At 61.7% G+C, this 14811-nt stretch overlaps 1 protein-coding gene across 15 annotated transcripts in view; it reads left to right on the top strand.

The window, feature by feature from the left end:
* Positions 1 to 14392, top strand: part of PPP6R2 (protein phosphatase 6 regulatory subunit 2) — an 84535-nt gene extending 70143 nt beyond the window's left edge. For 8 of the 15 annotated variants that reach the window (XM_045087559.1, XM_045087560.1, XM_045087561.1 and 5 more), the window contains 14 exons: positions 3580 to 3783; positions 4968 to 5032; positions 6706 to 6821; positions 8304 to 8389; positions 8704 to 8784; positions 9153 to 9250; positions 9725 to 9782; positions 9947 to 10071; positions 10198 to 10361; positions 10724 to 10889; positions 10975 to 11063; positions 11500 to 11659; positions 13249 to 13485; positions 13568 to 14392. In XM_045087559.1, coding sequence (XP_044943494.1) covers positions 3580 to 3783; positions 4968 to 5032; positions 6706 to 6821; positions 8304 to 8389; positions 8704 to 8784; positions 9153 to 9250; positions 9725 to 9782; positions 9947 to 10071; positions 10198 to 10361; positions 10724 to 10889; positions 10975 to 11063; positions 11500 to 11659; positions 13249 to 13485; positions 13568 to 13619 — 1701 coding nt within the window. In that variant the 3' untranslated portion in view covers positions 13620 to 14392. Of the gene's footprint in view, positions 1 to 3579; positions 3784 to 4967; positions 5033 to 6705; positions 6822 to 8303; positions 8390 to 8703; positions 8785 to 9152; positions 9251 to 9724; positions 9783 to 9946; positions 10072 to 10197; positions 10362 to 10723; positions 10890 to 10974; positions 11064 to 11499; positions 11706 to 12393; positions 13486 to 13567 lie in introns of those variants that run through there. The other 7 variants (XM_045087556.1, XR_001176809.2, XM_045087557.1 and 4 more) reach the window with 7 other exon arrangements.
* The last annotated feature ends 419 nt before the right edge of the window (positions 14393 to 14811 follow it).

Raw genomic sequence — 14811 nt, 5'->3', positions numbered from 1 at the left:
TGACCAGTAAGCAGTGTCCCCCCACAGCCCCCTCCCCAGCCCCACCGTCGACTCTGTCCCCGGGTCTGACCACCGCGGTGCCTCCTAGAAGTGAGGCCAGGACTTGTCCTTCTGTGTCTGGCTGGTTTCACTCAGCACCGTGTCCTCGGGGGTCCCCCAGGTCCTGGCAGGTGTCCGCTGCTCCTTCCTTTTCAAGGCCGAGGACTATTCCACGACGCCCACGGGCCGCGTTTTGTCTGTCCCTTCCTCCGGCAGGGGACGTTTCGGCTGTCGTGAGTAACGCTGCTCTGAGTACCGGTGGACAGTGTCTCTCTGAAGCCGGCTCTCGCTTCCTTTGGGTGTATCCCTGAAGTGGAATTGCTGGTCAGAACGAATTTGGGGGATTAAGGTTTTGAGGAACCTCCACACTGGTTTCAACGGTGGTTGTACAACTTACGTTCCCATCCGCCGCGATCAGGGGCTCCGGTTCCTCCACATCCCCCCCATACCTGTTTTCTGTTTATTGGGTTTTTTGTTTGTTTGTTTTTTAATAATAATAGCTGTCCTAGTGCTGTAAGTGGTATTTTGTGGGATTTGGGGGGTTTTGCTTTGCATTTCCCTAACGATTATCCTCGGAGAAGTGGTTGTTCAAGTCCTTTGTCTATTTTTTAATTGGGTTCATTATTTATGGTTGAGTTGTAGGAGCTCTTTATATATTCTGTGTATTAAAATTTATCAGATATATGATGGGAAAATATTTTCTCCCATTCTGTAGATTATTTTCATTCTCTTGATAGTATCTCTGACATGAAAGTTGTAAATTTTGATAAAGGCTAACTTAACCTATTTTTTCCTTTATTGATTGTGTTTTGGGTGTTACATGCAAGAAATCATTGCCAGATCTACAGTCGTGAAGTTTTCCCTGTATGTTTTCTCTGAAGAGTTTTATGGTCCTACTTTACTAGGCTTTGATGTATTCAGGTTAATTTTTATATGCGGTGTAAGGTGAGGGTCCCAGTTCGTTCTTCCGCGGGCGGGTCGCCATTCCTCCCAGCACCGTTTGCTGGGAGGCTGGCTTTTCCCGCGTGGGTGGTGGGGACACTCCTGCTGAAAATCAGTTGAGCACACGAGGCTGGCTGGCGCACTGGGTGCAGCATGTGGCCTTTGATCTCAGGCTTGTGAGTTTGAGCACCAGGCTGGGGTTAGAGAGCCCTTAAACGAAAGAGAGAGACGGAAGGAGGGAGGAGAGGCAGAGACGGGACGGTGTCCTTCCAGACTCCTTCTCTTCTTTCGCTGGGTCTGTCTTCATGCCTGGACCACTCTATTCTGATTACTGTCACTGTGTAGTAAGCTTTAAAGTTAGCAAGTGTGAGTTCTCCAGCCCTGTTCTTTTTTAAGATTGTTTTGGCTCTTTGAGATCCCTTTAGATTCCATATAAATTTTAGGATGGGCGCTCCTGGGTGGCTCAGTCAGCAGTTAGGCCTCTGTCTTCAGCTCAGGTCATGATCCCAGAGTCCCGGGATCACGTCCCACGTCAGGCGCCCTGCTCAGCTGGGAGCCCGCTTCTCCCTCTGCCCCTGCTCTCTCACATGCGGTCTCTCCCTCTCACTCTCAAATAAATAAATAAAATCTTAAAAAGAAAAATAAGTGAATTTTAGGATGGGTTTTCTATTTCTAGCCAAAAAAAAAAAAAAAAGTGCCTTGGGATTTTGGTACATATTAGTCTGTCGATCACTTTGTGGAGTATTGTCATCTTAACGAAATTAAGTCTTCCAATCCACAAACATGGATGTCTTATCGTTTATTTACTTAGCGGTGTTTGTAGTGTCTAGTGTACAAGTCTTTCATTTTCTAGGTTTAATTTATTCCCAAGTATTTTATTCTTTTGAATATTATTATAAATGGAAGTGTTTTCTTAATTTTTTAAATCTTAGTTGTTAGTGTGCGGAAGTACACAGATTTGTGTGTTGATTTTGTGTTGTGACTATGCTGAACCTGTTTGTGGGCTCTGACAGCTTATGGGGAACCTGTGACATTTTCTGTGAAAGGGTAGTTTTACTTCTTTCTCTCCCGTTTGCAAGCCTTTTGTTTCTGTTCCTAATTGCTCTGTTGGGGCTTCCAGTGCGCGATCGCACGTGCGCGTCCTGGCCTTGGTCTTCCCGGAGGAAAAGCTTTCAGTCCTTCGCCCCTGGGGTGGCGTGTGCTGTGGGCTGGCCACGCGCGACCTCTGTTACACCAAGGAGGTTTCCGTTGATTGTTCGTTTATTAAATAGTGTTTTTATCAAGAAAACGTGTTCTATGTTGTCACATGTGCTTTCAGTAGCAGCTGAAATGATCATGTGGGTTTTTCCCCTCCGTTGTGCTAACATGGCGCGTTCCACGGCTTTTCGGAGTCAGCCCGTCCCTGCATCCAAGGATTAGATCCCATGTGGCCTTGGAGCGCCGTCCCTTGACGTGCCGCTAGTCTGGTTTGCTCGAATTTTGTTGAGGGTGTTTGCGTGGATGTCCATAAGGGTCATTGGTGTGTGGTCTTCTTGGGATGTCTTCCTCTGGCTCTGAGAGCAAGGTAGCACTGTCCTCAGAAAATGAATTAGAAAATGTTCCTTCTCTTTTGGGGAAGAGTTTGAGAAGGATTGTGGTGGTTGGTTCTTCTTTAGATGTTTGGTGGAATTCACCAGTGACGCCGTCTGGCCTACGCTTTTCTTTCTTGGGGGGTGGGTCTGGCTCTGTTGAAGAGGAAGTGACATTGTGAAGTCACCTCCAGGGTCACTCCAGGCCACACAGGCAGAGAATGTGAAGCTGAGATTTGAGAACTGTGTCAGGCAGGTGGCTTCCTGCCTTCAGCCACCCCCAGATCCTTGGTGTGAAGGAGGGTGAGGTCTGCACCCCGTCCTCCGGCCTGTCTCCCGCGCTGCACACCCTTCCCCATCCCCCACGGACAGCAGAGGGCTGCCGTAGCCGCTGCGGGGTGTGAGGTGGCCAGAGGGATGTGGATGGCCATTCTGTGTCTCCCCTGCTTGCTGCCGGCATGCGGGACCGGAGGGTCCGAGGCAGGCGGCCGCGCCCAGCCCTGTTCTAGGGGAGGGAGGCAGCCCCCTCACCCAGCCTCCTCTGGGCTTCAGCCTGTGCAGCTGAGGCGTGGGCCCCGCTGGGTCCCCTCAGGGAGCGTCCATGGGTGCGCGTCTCAGTGCCGTGTCCCCTCCTGAAGGAAGTCCCCGGATGTTCGAGAATATAATGTACTTCCAGTAACTCGTGGGTCAAAGACAAAATCCTAAAGGAAGAACAGTAAAAATACCATAGAGCAAAATGTGTAAGGGTACCTGGGAGAGGAAAAAAGGCTAAAGATGAATGAGTTAGGCTTCTAACTTAAGGACAGATGAACCTACCGCAGGACGTGGTCAGAGGAGAGCAGAGTTGAACAGAGTGAGAGCAGCAGCTGCAGATGGAGGGCAGGCGGCGCGGGCAGAACACACTGGGGAAGAGCCTTCAGCATCCCCTGGCCGCCGAGATGGTCGGGGGCAGCGGCCCCCTCGCCTCTGTGGTCCTGCCACTAGGAGAAAATCCATCCGCGGACTTTCCTCTGTCCTCTCTTTACCCCAGGACCTGTTTTTTAAATACACCTGGAATAACTTCTTGCACTTCCAAGTGGAACTGTGCATAGCCGCTATCCTGTCGCACGCCGCCCGGGAGGACAGGGCAGGAGCCAGTGGACCGGACAGTGGGGTGGAGCTTCTGCCCGGGAATGGGGACCCTGAGACCCCCCAGCCTGCCGCCAGCTGTCCCGAGAACACAATGGTGACCCATGTAAGTCCAGCCAGTGTCGTGTGTGTTGCTCTGTGCCCCCGTGTGTCTGTTCGCTGAACCCCATCCTGAGTTGTGTGGATATCAGCACTAACACGGGCCGCCCACGGCTGCCCCGTAACCCTCCCGGGATGTGGAGGCCCTGCCCGCCCTCCACCCATGAGACGGACAGTCACAAAGAAAGTGTCCACGTTTGCCAGGGCCCCTGAGCTGGGGGAGCCGAGGGCAAGGCCCCGTGGTAGGCTGCAGTCAGCAGACGGGGAGGCTGCCCAGGTCTGCTCCTTCCAGGCCAGTGTGCTGTGTCCTGTCGCGTCTGCTGCTGTCCAAGGAACATGCGAGGGAAAGAGAGAGAATGTTGAGTCTCACGAGAAAGCGTTCCGGGATAACGGGCTTCTGAAACGACACCTCTCTCCTTTCCTTGGGTCTTCCTTGCTCCCCGCGAGTGCGTGACGGACGCTCACCTCCAGGACTGCCCACGGCTCTGGGTCCTCGAGCGAGTGCACCCCCGCTGCCCGGTCTCCCTTGCCCTGGACAGTCTGCGTCTGGTGGGGGGTTGGTCTCAGCAGGTGTTTGCTGAGGAGGAGAGGGAGCAAGTGCCCGGCCCTGGCCAAGGAGCCGCCTCGGAGACGCTTCCCTGCCAAGGCCTGGGGCTCTGCAGGGGCAGCTCCTACCCTCAGGCTGTGAGGCTCACCCAGGAGGAGCAGAGGCTTGGGAAGGCCTAGGTCTCTGGTGACAGTCCCCGTAGAGGGTGTGTGGCTTGAGCGAGTCCTGCAGAGAGCCGGCCTGAGCTGGACAGCAGCCCTGGGGTAGACAGCTGCGGATAGGCAGCTGCAGTGGTGAGGTCCACACAGGGTTGCGAGGGTGTGGGGGGCCCCGTGAGGGGTGGGGGGTGAGTTGAGTCCCAGAACAAACGTGCAGGCACAGGAAACCGCACTCGGGCGCAGTCCTTGCCTCTGGACACAGAGAAGGGGGGAGGAAGCCAGGTAGAAGGAGCAGACCCCGGGCAGCCCTGTGGGGCCTGGAGCAGCGGCTGCCCTGCTGTTTGCTGGGGACTGCAGGGAGCCCATAACGGTGTCCCCACCCACAGGACACAGCTTGGCGCTGATGTGCCTGCTTCACCATCTAGGGGCCGGTGGAGGGGTGGGTGCAGCCCTGTAGGCCCTGACTGGTGTCCCCTCTGCCTCTAGCTGTTCCAGAAGTGTTGCCTGGTCCAGAGGATCCTGGAGGCCTGGGAAGCAAATGATCACGCACAGTAAGAAGCCATGGGGGAGCGGTGGGGTTGGGGGCAGGGGGCCCCTGAGGGCCCAGCATGGGGCTCCAGCGCGGCCATGGCGTGGCCAGTTCAGGAAGGTTAGGGCTTGGGGGGCTGGAGGAGACGGGCCAAGCAGCTGTGCTCCATCCCTGCCCTCCCGTCTGTCAGCCAGAGCCCACCTCCCACCACAGTGTGTCCTCAGTCCCCCCATGTCCCCACCCCGGCCCCCAGCCAGTTCTCCCTGAGCCCAGAAACCCACCAGGCGCATGCAGCCTACTCGTGCTGGCTTTCCTGCCCCATCCAGCTTGGTCTCCCCCGTGCCTGCAAATCTTGACCACCCGGGTCCCCCAGAGGTGTGGCCTGCAGGGCCCCGTGTGGGCAGCCCCAGGCCTGGCCCTCACCCTGCCTTCCCTTGGCCCTGCCGGCTGCTGCTCTCGGGGTCTCTCTGACCTCAGCTGGTTCATAGCTCACATCTTGCTGGTACAGAACCCATCCATTCGTATCCTCCGTAGCATACGTAGAGCATCCAAGACGGGGCCCTCTGCCCTTCCTGGGGCCTGGTCCGTGCCGTGCCCACTGAAGCCCTGGGCGGAGTCTGCCCTCGTGCGTTCTGTGTATCTGTGCGTGGGCACCTGTTGGTGGTGGGGGGGCACTTCGCTGCTGTCACTGAGGGTTTGTGACACCCCAGAGGTTAGCGGCGGTCTGTGCGGCCTTGTCCCTGGTCCAGCACTCCTGCACCCAGAGGTGCAGCTGCACAAAGGCCTCCCCGTGGGCCTGTCGCGCCGGCTTCTCCAGACCCCTGCCTCCGCCTGGCTGGGCCCCTCGCTCCGGAGCTCACTCGTGCTTGCTCTCCGGCTGCCGTCAGGCTTTTAGGACAGAGAACAGGGTCAGAAACAAAACTCGGTCCTCTCTGGGACTTGCGTGCTGTGGTTCTAGATGTGTGAACTTTTAATACCTTCCTAACGCAGAATGGATTTTAAGACGGGCCCTTCTGTTGGGTCTTGTTTGTGACAGACGAGAGTGCGGGGTGGGGCGGCGGACAGAAGCGAGGCCTCGGGCCCCACGTGTGCAGAGCTCAGTGAGGGGGAGGCAGCGTGGACACCCCGAGAGCCGGGTCGAGTGAGGCCCGCTGGGAGCCCGGCCACCTGGAGCAGCCCCTGCCCTGGCCTGCCCGCTCTGGGTCCCGTGTGTCTGTTCCTGAGCATCCCTGGGTCAGGACGTACACAGGGACACTACCTTTTAGTCTTTCGGAGTCTTCTGCCCCACTGGGTGTTTCCCTCAGTCAGCCAGCTCTGGGCGGAGTCGGGAGGGCGTCTGGGGCCAGGACAGGTCAGAGGTGTCCGGGTGTGAGCCCAGGGACGTGGCATTGGCCCAGGCCTGCAGGGTGACCGCAGGCCCGTCAGGCCTTACGTACGGCGCGGAGGTCCTGTCTGGATGGTGGAGGTGGGGGCAGCGTCTGCCTAGTCCGCGCCTGTCGGTGGTGAGACCAGGGTGATGGGCACGCGGCAGGCGCTCTGCAAAAGCGAGTGTCCGGCAGGTCAGGCTGCAAGGAAGGGTTCTCGGCGGGGGGCGCGGAGTGGGCGCAGGGAAGGCCGTGCGTGGCAAGTCAGGGCCCTGGTGGACACCCCGTGGGGAAGCCCAGGGGTCCCCTGACGCCACTGCTCCGCTTTCAGGGCAGCGGGCGGCACGCGGCGCGGCAACATGGGCCACCTCACGCGGATCGCCAACGCGGTGGCGCAGAACCTGGAGAAGGGTCCCGTGCGGGCACACATCAGCGACGTCCTCCGAGGTGAGCCCTTCCCGTCCTCACTGCCTCCTGGCAGCCGAAGCCCTGTTCTGGGGGTTACTGCCTGAAGCGGCCTCTGACCCCCAACCACCCCCCCGACCCTCACTTGCCTCCTACAACCCCATTTCCTGCACTCTGGCCCCTCAGCAAGTGCAGCCGGACCTGGGACAGTCCGATTGTTTCCCCACCTTCTCTCAGGGGGGCCTGGGACCCAGGTGTCCGTGCTGTTGAACAGACATCTTTGGGGGGTCTCCTTGTGCCCCAGGCCCTGGCAGGCGCCTGTGTTCAAAGGGGACCACCCGTGGGCTGCCTGAACACCACCCTCCTTCTCTGACTCAGGCAGTTTTGCAGACCTTTCCAGCACAAGTCTGGGGACCTAGAGAAGCTGGGGGAGCTGGCCTCTGTGCTCAGAGACTGTGGGGCTTGAGACACCTGCCACGCCCCCGACCTGGGGCCCTAACCCTCACGCCCCTCTCTGGCCCTCTGCTGTCCCGCCGTGATCTTCAGTTCCTGGGCACCGGGCTTCCCCCGCTGAGCAGGGAAGGCCCCGGGGCTCTTGGTTCAGACAGGAAGTGGGCTGCTCAGAGGGGCTTGTGCATCCCTGCCAAGGGGGATGATGCCCGGAGCTCATGGGGACGGATGGGTGGAGTGGACGCATGAGTCCAGGAGGCTGAGGGCGGACGGAAGCCAGGACGCGCAAGGTGCGGGGCCGGTGTTCACACCAGCTTCGGGACCAGGACTGTCTTCCTCAGCCCCTTGCTGGAGGCTTGTGCTGAGGGACTGGTGGTTGCAGAGAGCAGTGAGCTCTGTCCGGAGGCCCCACAGGGCGTGTGTGAAGCTGGGACTTCGCACACCTGCCTGGGTGTGCTGAGGCAGGGACTCGGGTGTGTGAGCCGGGAGCAGGCACAGGGAGGGGCCGGGGCTCATCCCCCACCGCGGGCCGCACCGTGTGGACCTGTGGCCATGCCGCACTGGCTGCCTGGCCACCCCCTCGGAGGGTCTCAGCTGTGGTCCCTGTGGCCCAGGGCCAGAGGTGAGCTGAGGAAGCTCTGGGTGGCCCTCCAGGAAGGACGCAGCGGCGAGGTGTGTTTGGCTCCCGGGTCCACTGACACCCGTGACAAGGGGTATGTGGCCCCGGGAGACTCCCCACAAAGGGTACGGTTTGGGGTGCGAGACCTGAGCCAGGAGCTCTCTGCCGTGGTCTTCTGTCACCGGCTGCAGACCGGAAAGCGGGGACACAGGCACGTGGGTTGGGCCGAGGGGGAGTGAGGCGGTGGGCCGAGAAGGAAGCTGGGCTGCGTCTCCTCGGCCGTCCTGCTCTGCTGGGGCCGCTCTGTCCCCGTGAGCACCCTCGAGTTCCCGCAGGACACTTGGCTGCCTTGGCCTCCCTCCCCTCCAGCAGGCAGCCCTTGAGGTCCGCTCTGGGCGCTCCCCATCCGTGCGCAGTGGCGCCGGCCCCTGGTTCACAGCGCTGCCCCCTTCCAGGGCTCCCTGCTGACTGCCGAGGGCGCTGGGACAACTTTGTGGAGGAGACCCTCGCGGAGACCAACCGCAGGAACGCCGTGGACCTGGTGAGGGGCTCGGGGGGTGTCCCGTGGTGCTGTGGTCATGCCTTCCCATCTGCTCGTCATGCGGGGATGCGTGCGGGAGTGGGTGGGTGTGTGCCCATGTGGCTCCATGTCCCAAACACAGTGCTGTCCTTCTTCAGGCCCCGGTGGCCCCCTAAAGCCTCAGCAGAGCCCCTTCCCTGTCCCATCAGGAGCCCTAGTGTGCTCTCAGGGGCTCCTGATGCCGAGGCCCAGTGTGCCCTGTGCTGAGGGGCCGGGCAAGGGGGCAGGAGCCCCGGGGGTGTGGGGCTCACATCCACCCACTCTGGCTGTTCCAGGTAAGCACCCACCACCTTCACCCCTCGAGTGAGGATGAGGACATGGAGGGCGTTTTCCCTAATGAGCTGTCCCTGCAGCAGGTGCGTGTGGCCGCTCTGCCACCTCGGCATCCCTGACCCGCTCTCGGCAGCACCTGGGCCTCCAGCCCCGCCGAGCCGCTGCGGGACACGCCCAGGGGAGCGCGCTCGTCCCCACGCACCCGGCTCGAGCAGGGGTGGGGCCAGACGTGCAGCCCCTGTAACGGGGGGGACCCCTCAGCCACCTTCCATCAGTAAACCCTGGGGGGCCGGTGGACAGTGTTGAAACCTAAAGGAAACGAGGGTCTTTGGACACGACCCCGCGTGCGTGTTATCCCGAGAGGTTAGGTTGGGAGAAACCGCGAAGCACCAGTGGGTTTTCTGGGCGCAGCCTCGGGCTGAGGCCTGCCCTGCGTCACCCTCCCCGCCAGGCTTTCTCCGAGTACCAGGTCCAGCAGATGACGGCCACCTTCGTGGATCAGTTTGGCTTCAACGACGAGGAATTTGCTGACCAGGACGACAGTGTCAAGTGAGCTCCCGGGATGTGCGCGGCGCTGTCCGCCCCGGGGTCCTCGCACCGAGAAGCCTCCCACGTACACCGCGGCCCCCTCTGAGCCTTCGGCATCTCCCCGACCTTGTCCCCTGTCCTGCCTGGCCCTGGAGGCTGACCTGCCCCTTTCTCAGCTGAAAGCCCCGTCTCTGTGGGAGGGTCCGGGCTCAGACACCCTCAGGGGTGGCAGGTTGTCACTGTGCAGACCGGGGACGGAGTGGGCCCGGCACGCGGGGGCGAGGAGGGAGGCGGACGGAGCGCTGCCCCCTTCGTCCGAGGCCCCCATCTGCCTACACCCACGTGGCCGGTCGCTGCCTGCAGAGCCACCTACACCCATGGACTCGGCTGTGCTCCCCTGGGAGGGGCAGCTGCGGCTGGTGTCCCCCAAGGGTGCGAGCGGGAGTCCCCGGGGCCCGGGCAGCCCGGTGCTGAGGCCCGCCCTTGTCGCCGCAGTGCTCCTTTCGACAGGATCGCGGAGATCAACTTCAGCATCGACGCGGACGAGGACAGTGTGAGTGCCCTGCTCCTCACCCGCGGGGGCGCGGGGGACGCCGTGCCGGCTGGGCAGTAGCGGGGGGCAGGGCTGCTCCGTGGCACCCGGGCCCGTCCTGCCAGCCGCTCGCCCCGCTGAGCCTCTCCGGGCGCCCGTGTAGCTGCGCCTGCTCTTGCCCGCAGCCCAGCACAGCTCTGTTTGAGGCCTGCTGCGGTGACCGCATCCAGCCCTTCGACGACGACGAGGAGGAGGACATCTGGGAGGACGAGGGGACGCACCGCGCCGCCCGGGTGACGGCCAGGGCCAGGTGTGAGGCCCGCGGGTCCTCCCCAGGGCCCCTGAGACCACATGTGCCCGGTGCTCGGAAGGGACGCTTCCAGGGGCCCCATGTGCTGCCCTCTGGTGGCTGCTCTGACCTTGTGTCTTTCCCCAGGTTTGGGGGTCCTCACACCTCAGAGAGCTGCTCCAAGAATGGCCTGCAGCGTGGGGGCCAGGACAGGAAGGAGGGTTTGGAAGCAGACAAGGATGCCGCCCGGGCGCGTGCTTCTCTGGCTTCTACCCAGAAGGAAGGTCCTCGCTTGGAGGGTGGCTCAGAAGGTAGATGCTGGGGACACGGGGTTCAGGCTGGGCAGGGAGGGGACTTGGACGGGGACACAGGCCCCACCTGGCCTGTGCATGGTGGGATACACGAGCTTTCAAGCCATGTTCCCCAAAGTGGTGGCTTTCCTGTGCCGCCAGCCACGATGACGCAGGATTGGTGGCCGATGCTCCGGCCTGTCCCCCGGCTGCCCCCTGCCACCAGTCGAGGTTACCCAGCCGCGCCGTCACAGCCAGCGGCCTGTGTCTGTCCACTGGTCCACTTCCCGTGGGAACCCCGTAGCGCCTGGTCTTCAGGGCCTAGAAGGCAGGTGGGGCCGACCTGTGGGTCAAGGGTGCCTGGTCTGCTGTGTCCCTCCCAGAAGGTACCTCGTGGGCAGTGTTTGATGAACCGGTGAACTCGCCAGTGCCGGCCCCAGGAGTGGCGGTGGATGTCGGTTCCAGCGTGTGGGCGGCCAGCACCCACAGTCCCTCGACTTCGGAGGAGAAAGGCTGGGCCAAGTTCACCGACTTCCAGCCTTTCTGCTGGTAAGGTGGGGTGGGCCAGGAGGTCACCCCATCTGCCCTTGGGGGTGGCATCTCCCCAGAGGGGGCTCAACCTTGCCTTCTACAGCTCTGAATCAGGGCCCAGGTGTAGCTCCCCGGTGGACACGGGCCACGGCGATACCCAGGAGGGGCCGAACCAGGGCCCAGAGAGAGCCCGTGAGTAGGAGGGGCTCTGAGCACAGGGAGTGGGGGGACGTGGCCAGGGCCCCACGCCCACGGTCCACTCCCAGGGGAAAACCGGCAGTCCTTGGGCTGTGGGTATGGCCGGCTGCCCTGTCCATGCTGCTGGGAGCTCTGGCAGGCAGTGAGGGCTTTCCCAGCCCAGGCCAGTCTCTGAGGCCTTGCTTTGTCTGGGCAGGTCACCCTGGTGCAGTGTGCCCCCTCACTGGCCATCCTAGGGCCTGTTTAGTGTCCTTGACCCTGAACCCCTCATCAGACAGGCTTGGAAGCCCCACAGGGCTGGGTGGCGGCCCATCTTGCCTCGGGGAGGACTGTCTCTTCGTCCCGTTCCTACAAATACACACGTGCAGATGTGGCTGTAGACTCTGAGGTTCCTCTGTTCTCCCTGGACATCAGCAACTTTGTCTCGTAGGCCCGGCTTCCCCGTGTGCCTGGAGCGCCTGTGTCACCAGGAAGGCCCCCTTGGTGGTCTCTGACAACAGTGAGGACCAGCAGAAGACGGCTGGTGCCTTGGAAGCTATCAGTCTGGGTCCCAGCCGGGAGGCCCCCCCGCCGTCCGCGTCAGTCCCCAGGTGTGCAGGATGGCGGCGGGCACAGGGTCCCTAGGGCACACGGATTTCTGGCTGTCCCCAGCACTCTGCTCACCTGAGGGTGGGCTAACCCTGCTGCCCTGATGACCCCATGACCAAGGCGGCCAAGTGGGAGCCAGGGCTCAGGCATTTTCATAGAGATGAGAGCGTAGGGCCTGAGTGTCCCGGCCTGGGGGCTAGGAGATGGGGCTGCCTCACCCTGATCTTACTGAGGACAGTGGCCCGGGTTTTGGGTCTCAGGCCGGCTGAGCTGCCGCCCCAGGATCTGGGGTTGCCCCGATGGTGGGGAGAGAGCACGACGGCCTTTATGTAGTTCCGTGTCTGCTGTCCCTCACGCTCAGACAGCGGGGTGGGGGTGTCCTAAGACCTCTCTGGGTCACGAACCCTGGCTGCAGGTGTCCCTGCCTCACACGCAGGACGAGGGTCTAGGCCTTTGGGGTCTCTCATTGGATCCCTGGCTGGGCCTAGGGGTGTGGGGGGCCGCGTAAGGAGCTGTGAGTTGAAATAGGGAACGGGGGGCTGGTGGGCACTTGAGAGGTGGTGGTGGAGCCAAAGAGTACAGGGGTGGCGGGGGGGGGCAGCAGAATCCAGCAGGAGGGGACAAGGACCAGTCCATGGTGGCCTCTGGGATTTCCTTCCCCCGTAGCCCACTGCCCCAAGCCCTGGTGGTCCCAAATGGTTTTGCGGCTTGGTCCATCCCATTGGTGGGGGTTCAGCTCTGGCCCACAGCACACTCGTTCCTGGGACCCCAGACAACACGACGTGTCGTTGGCCCCCGCCCTTGGGGGACCTAGCCCAGAGCCAGCGGGGCCTCGTTGATGAGCGTGGATCAGGCATGGGGGCCATGAGTGGTGGCTTTCGGGTTACAGGTACACGCTGGGTTCTTGAAAGGCTTTAACTTTTTCTCAAAGCTCAGAATCACTGCAAGTCTTAAAACCTCTTCCTCTTTCCTGACTCCCTGCCCGAAACCTCCTCCGCTCTGGAAAGCGGGTGTCGTCCTTAGAGCCAGCCTTGTATTTCCAGGGCTGGCCACATGAGTGTTTCCGGCCACCCGTGGTGAGCCCCTGGTCTGTGCCCATCTGGGCCGACACATGGTCACCAGGCTTCAGTGTAGGGTCCGTTTCTTCCGCTGCCCGTGGTTGCTCGTCGCTGGCTCCCAGGGGTCTCATGTGGACCCGAAGCAAGCACTGGGCAGGTGTGGGCTGGAAGGGCGAGCCGTGGACTCTGTCCTCCCGGGCTGTGGACAGGAGGGCCATGAAGACCAGCACCCAGTGCCGGGGCTGGTGTCCTGAGGTCACCTGTTCTCTCCCTCTCCAGGCGTGGGAGGGAGCGTTTCTGGGCACAGGGCCTGCAGGCCCTCCCCTAACAGGGTGGGGGTGGGGGCCGTCTGGAGAGACCAGATGTCCGGGGCCAGCTTGGGACGCGCCTCCTGGAAGGTCTGAGGCCTCAAGTGGGCAGGCAGGGGGTCTTTGGTGATTCTAGCACTTGGGGTAGCAGAGCTGCCTTGGCCAAGGGAGTCCCTGGGCTACCTTGGGGGTGGCCCAGGACACTGGAGCCTGTCTGCCACACAGGGCCGAGTGCGCCGGCAGCCTGCTGTCGGACCCCACCTCCCCCGCACCTGCAGAAGCGACCTTCACCCTGGCTGTGGCCGTCCCTGCCGAGGCTGCTGTGGCGGCCACCCCAGCGCCGAGCAAGGCCGGCCCCACCCCAGCCACCATGGCAGGCCCCCCAGGACCTGCTGTGGCCGTCACCACTGCGGCCCCAGCCACGTGCACAGCAGCCATGCTGGGGACCGTGACAAAAGACAAGTGAGCCGGTCAGGCTGGGGGGTGGGGGTGGCTGGGGCTCTCGGGCTGCGAGGGTTCCAACCCCCGACCCTTCCTCCTACAGGCAGACAGACTCCCCACCGCCTGCCGGAGCCGCCTTGAACGGCCCCATGTGACGCTGCTGCTGCCCGGCCACGGCGCGCCCTTCGTCAAGAAAACTACCTGGTGATGCAATTTGTCTTTTTTAATTTAATTTAATTTTATTTTAAAATAAATGCTGCATTGGTAAAGCTGGCAGTTGGACCCAGTTGGACAGCCCAGCCTGCGCCTCTCCTGCCTGACCCCGAGGGGGCCTCGAGTCCAGCTCCGCGCACAGCAATAAGGCCTCGGGCGTGCGCTCTGCCGGTGGGAGCCAGGGGCCGCGACCCCGCGACACCGTGTGGACTGAGGGCCGCGATGGCTGTGGACGCCACAGGCTCCGAGCCTCAGTTTTTACTTTTTTTTTTTTTCTTCCAACAAACGCAGGAAAGAGCCACGTGTTTGCACTTTTGTGTCCAGCCACAGCGAAGGGTCTCCCTGGCTCTGGGGACAAATGCGGGTCTGGAGCCGGACTGGCCAGACAGGGTCTTAGCTGCCCGGCGCCCCTGGGAGCTGGCCCTGAGCCAGGCTGCAACATTTGACTGCCTTAAAATGAGACCCTCATGGCCTGGTGGGCAGTTGGGGCACCTGGTTAGGGGCTGGCCTTGTGTGTGCAGGATGGGGCACAGGGGTGCAGAGACTGGCTTTGGCGGTGCCAGGGCACCCGTCGGGGAGGGCAGGGCCAGGCCCCATCATCCTGGAGGAGTCTGTAGGGTTATTTTGCGTTGAGTCCATTTTTAATGTTCTGAGAATCTGACAGGGCACCCAAGACCCCAACTCCCAATAAAAGTTGTGTTATTCTTACTGACAAGCCTGTGTATCGTGAAGCTGCGGGTCCCGGACCCAGCCTGGCGGGCAGTGGGGGGCGGGGGTCTTTGTTGCACTCATGCCTACGGCCGCAGCAAGGAGTCTCCAGGCGGGGCAGGCATTGAGCTTCTGTCCTTAAATGAGCTCCGCCCAGGGCCTGCGAGCCAGTGCTGTCCCCAGGGCTGCCCCGTCCTCACTGGCTGGGCGGGGGTCGGGGGAGGGCGGCCAGCAGGGCCTCCCTGGGCACTCAACAGTCCCTGTCCCTCCCTAGCAGTGCTGGCCTGCACTGACTCACTCTGCGGCCCCTGCTTTGGTGACTTCTGACCTCCTCCCCCAGGGACAGCCTCATGGACACCCTCCCGGCCCCTGCGTGCATTCGGGCAGGTAGGGGACTCCAGGTGTGCGTTTGCTGGGCCTTGAGAA

The sequence above is a fragment of the Mustela putorius genome, unplaced genomic scaffold (assembly GCF_011764305.1).
Source record: "Mustela putorius furo isolate JIRA1106 unplaced genomic scaffold, ASM1176430v1.1 tig00001419_pilon_pilon_pilon, whole genome shotgun sequence".
Taxonomy (NCBI): Eukaryota; Metazoa; Chordata; class Mammalia; order Carnivora; family Mustelidae; genus Mustela; species Mustela putorius.
This window is presented reverse-complemented; position numbering and strand designations above follow the sequence as displayed.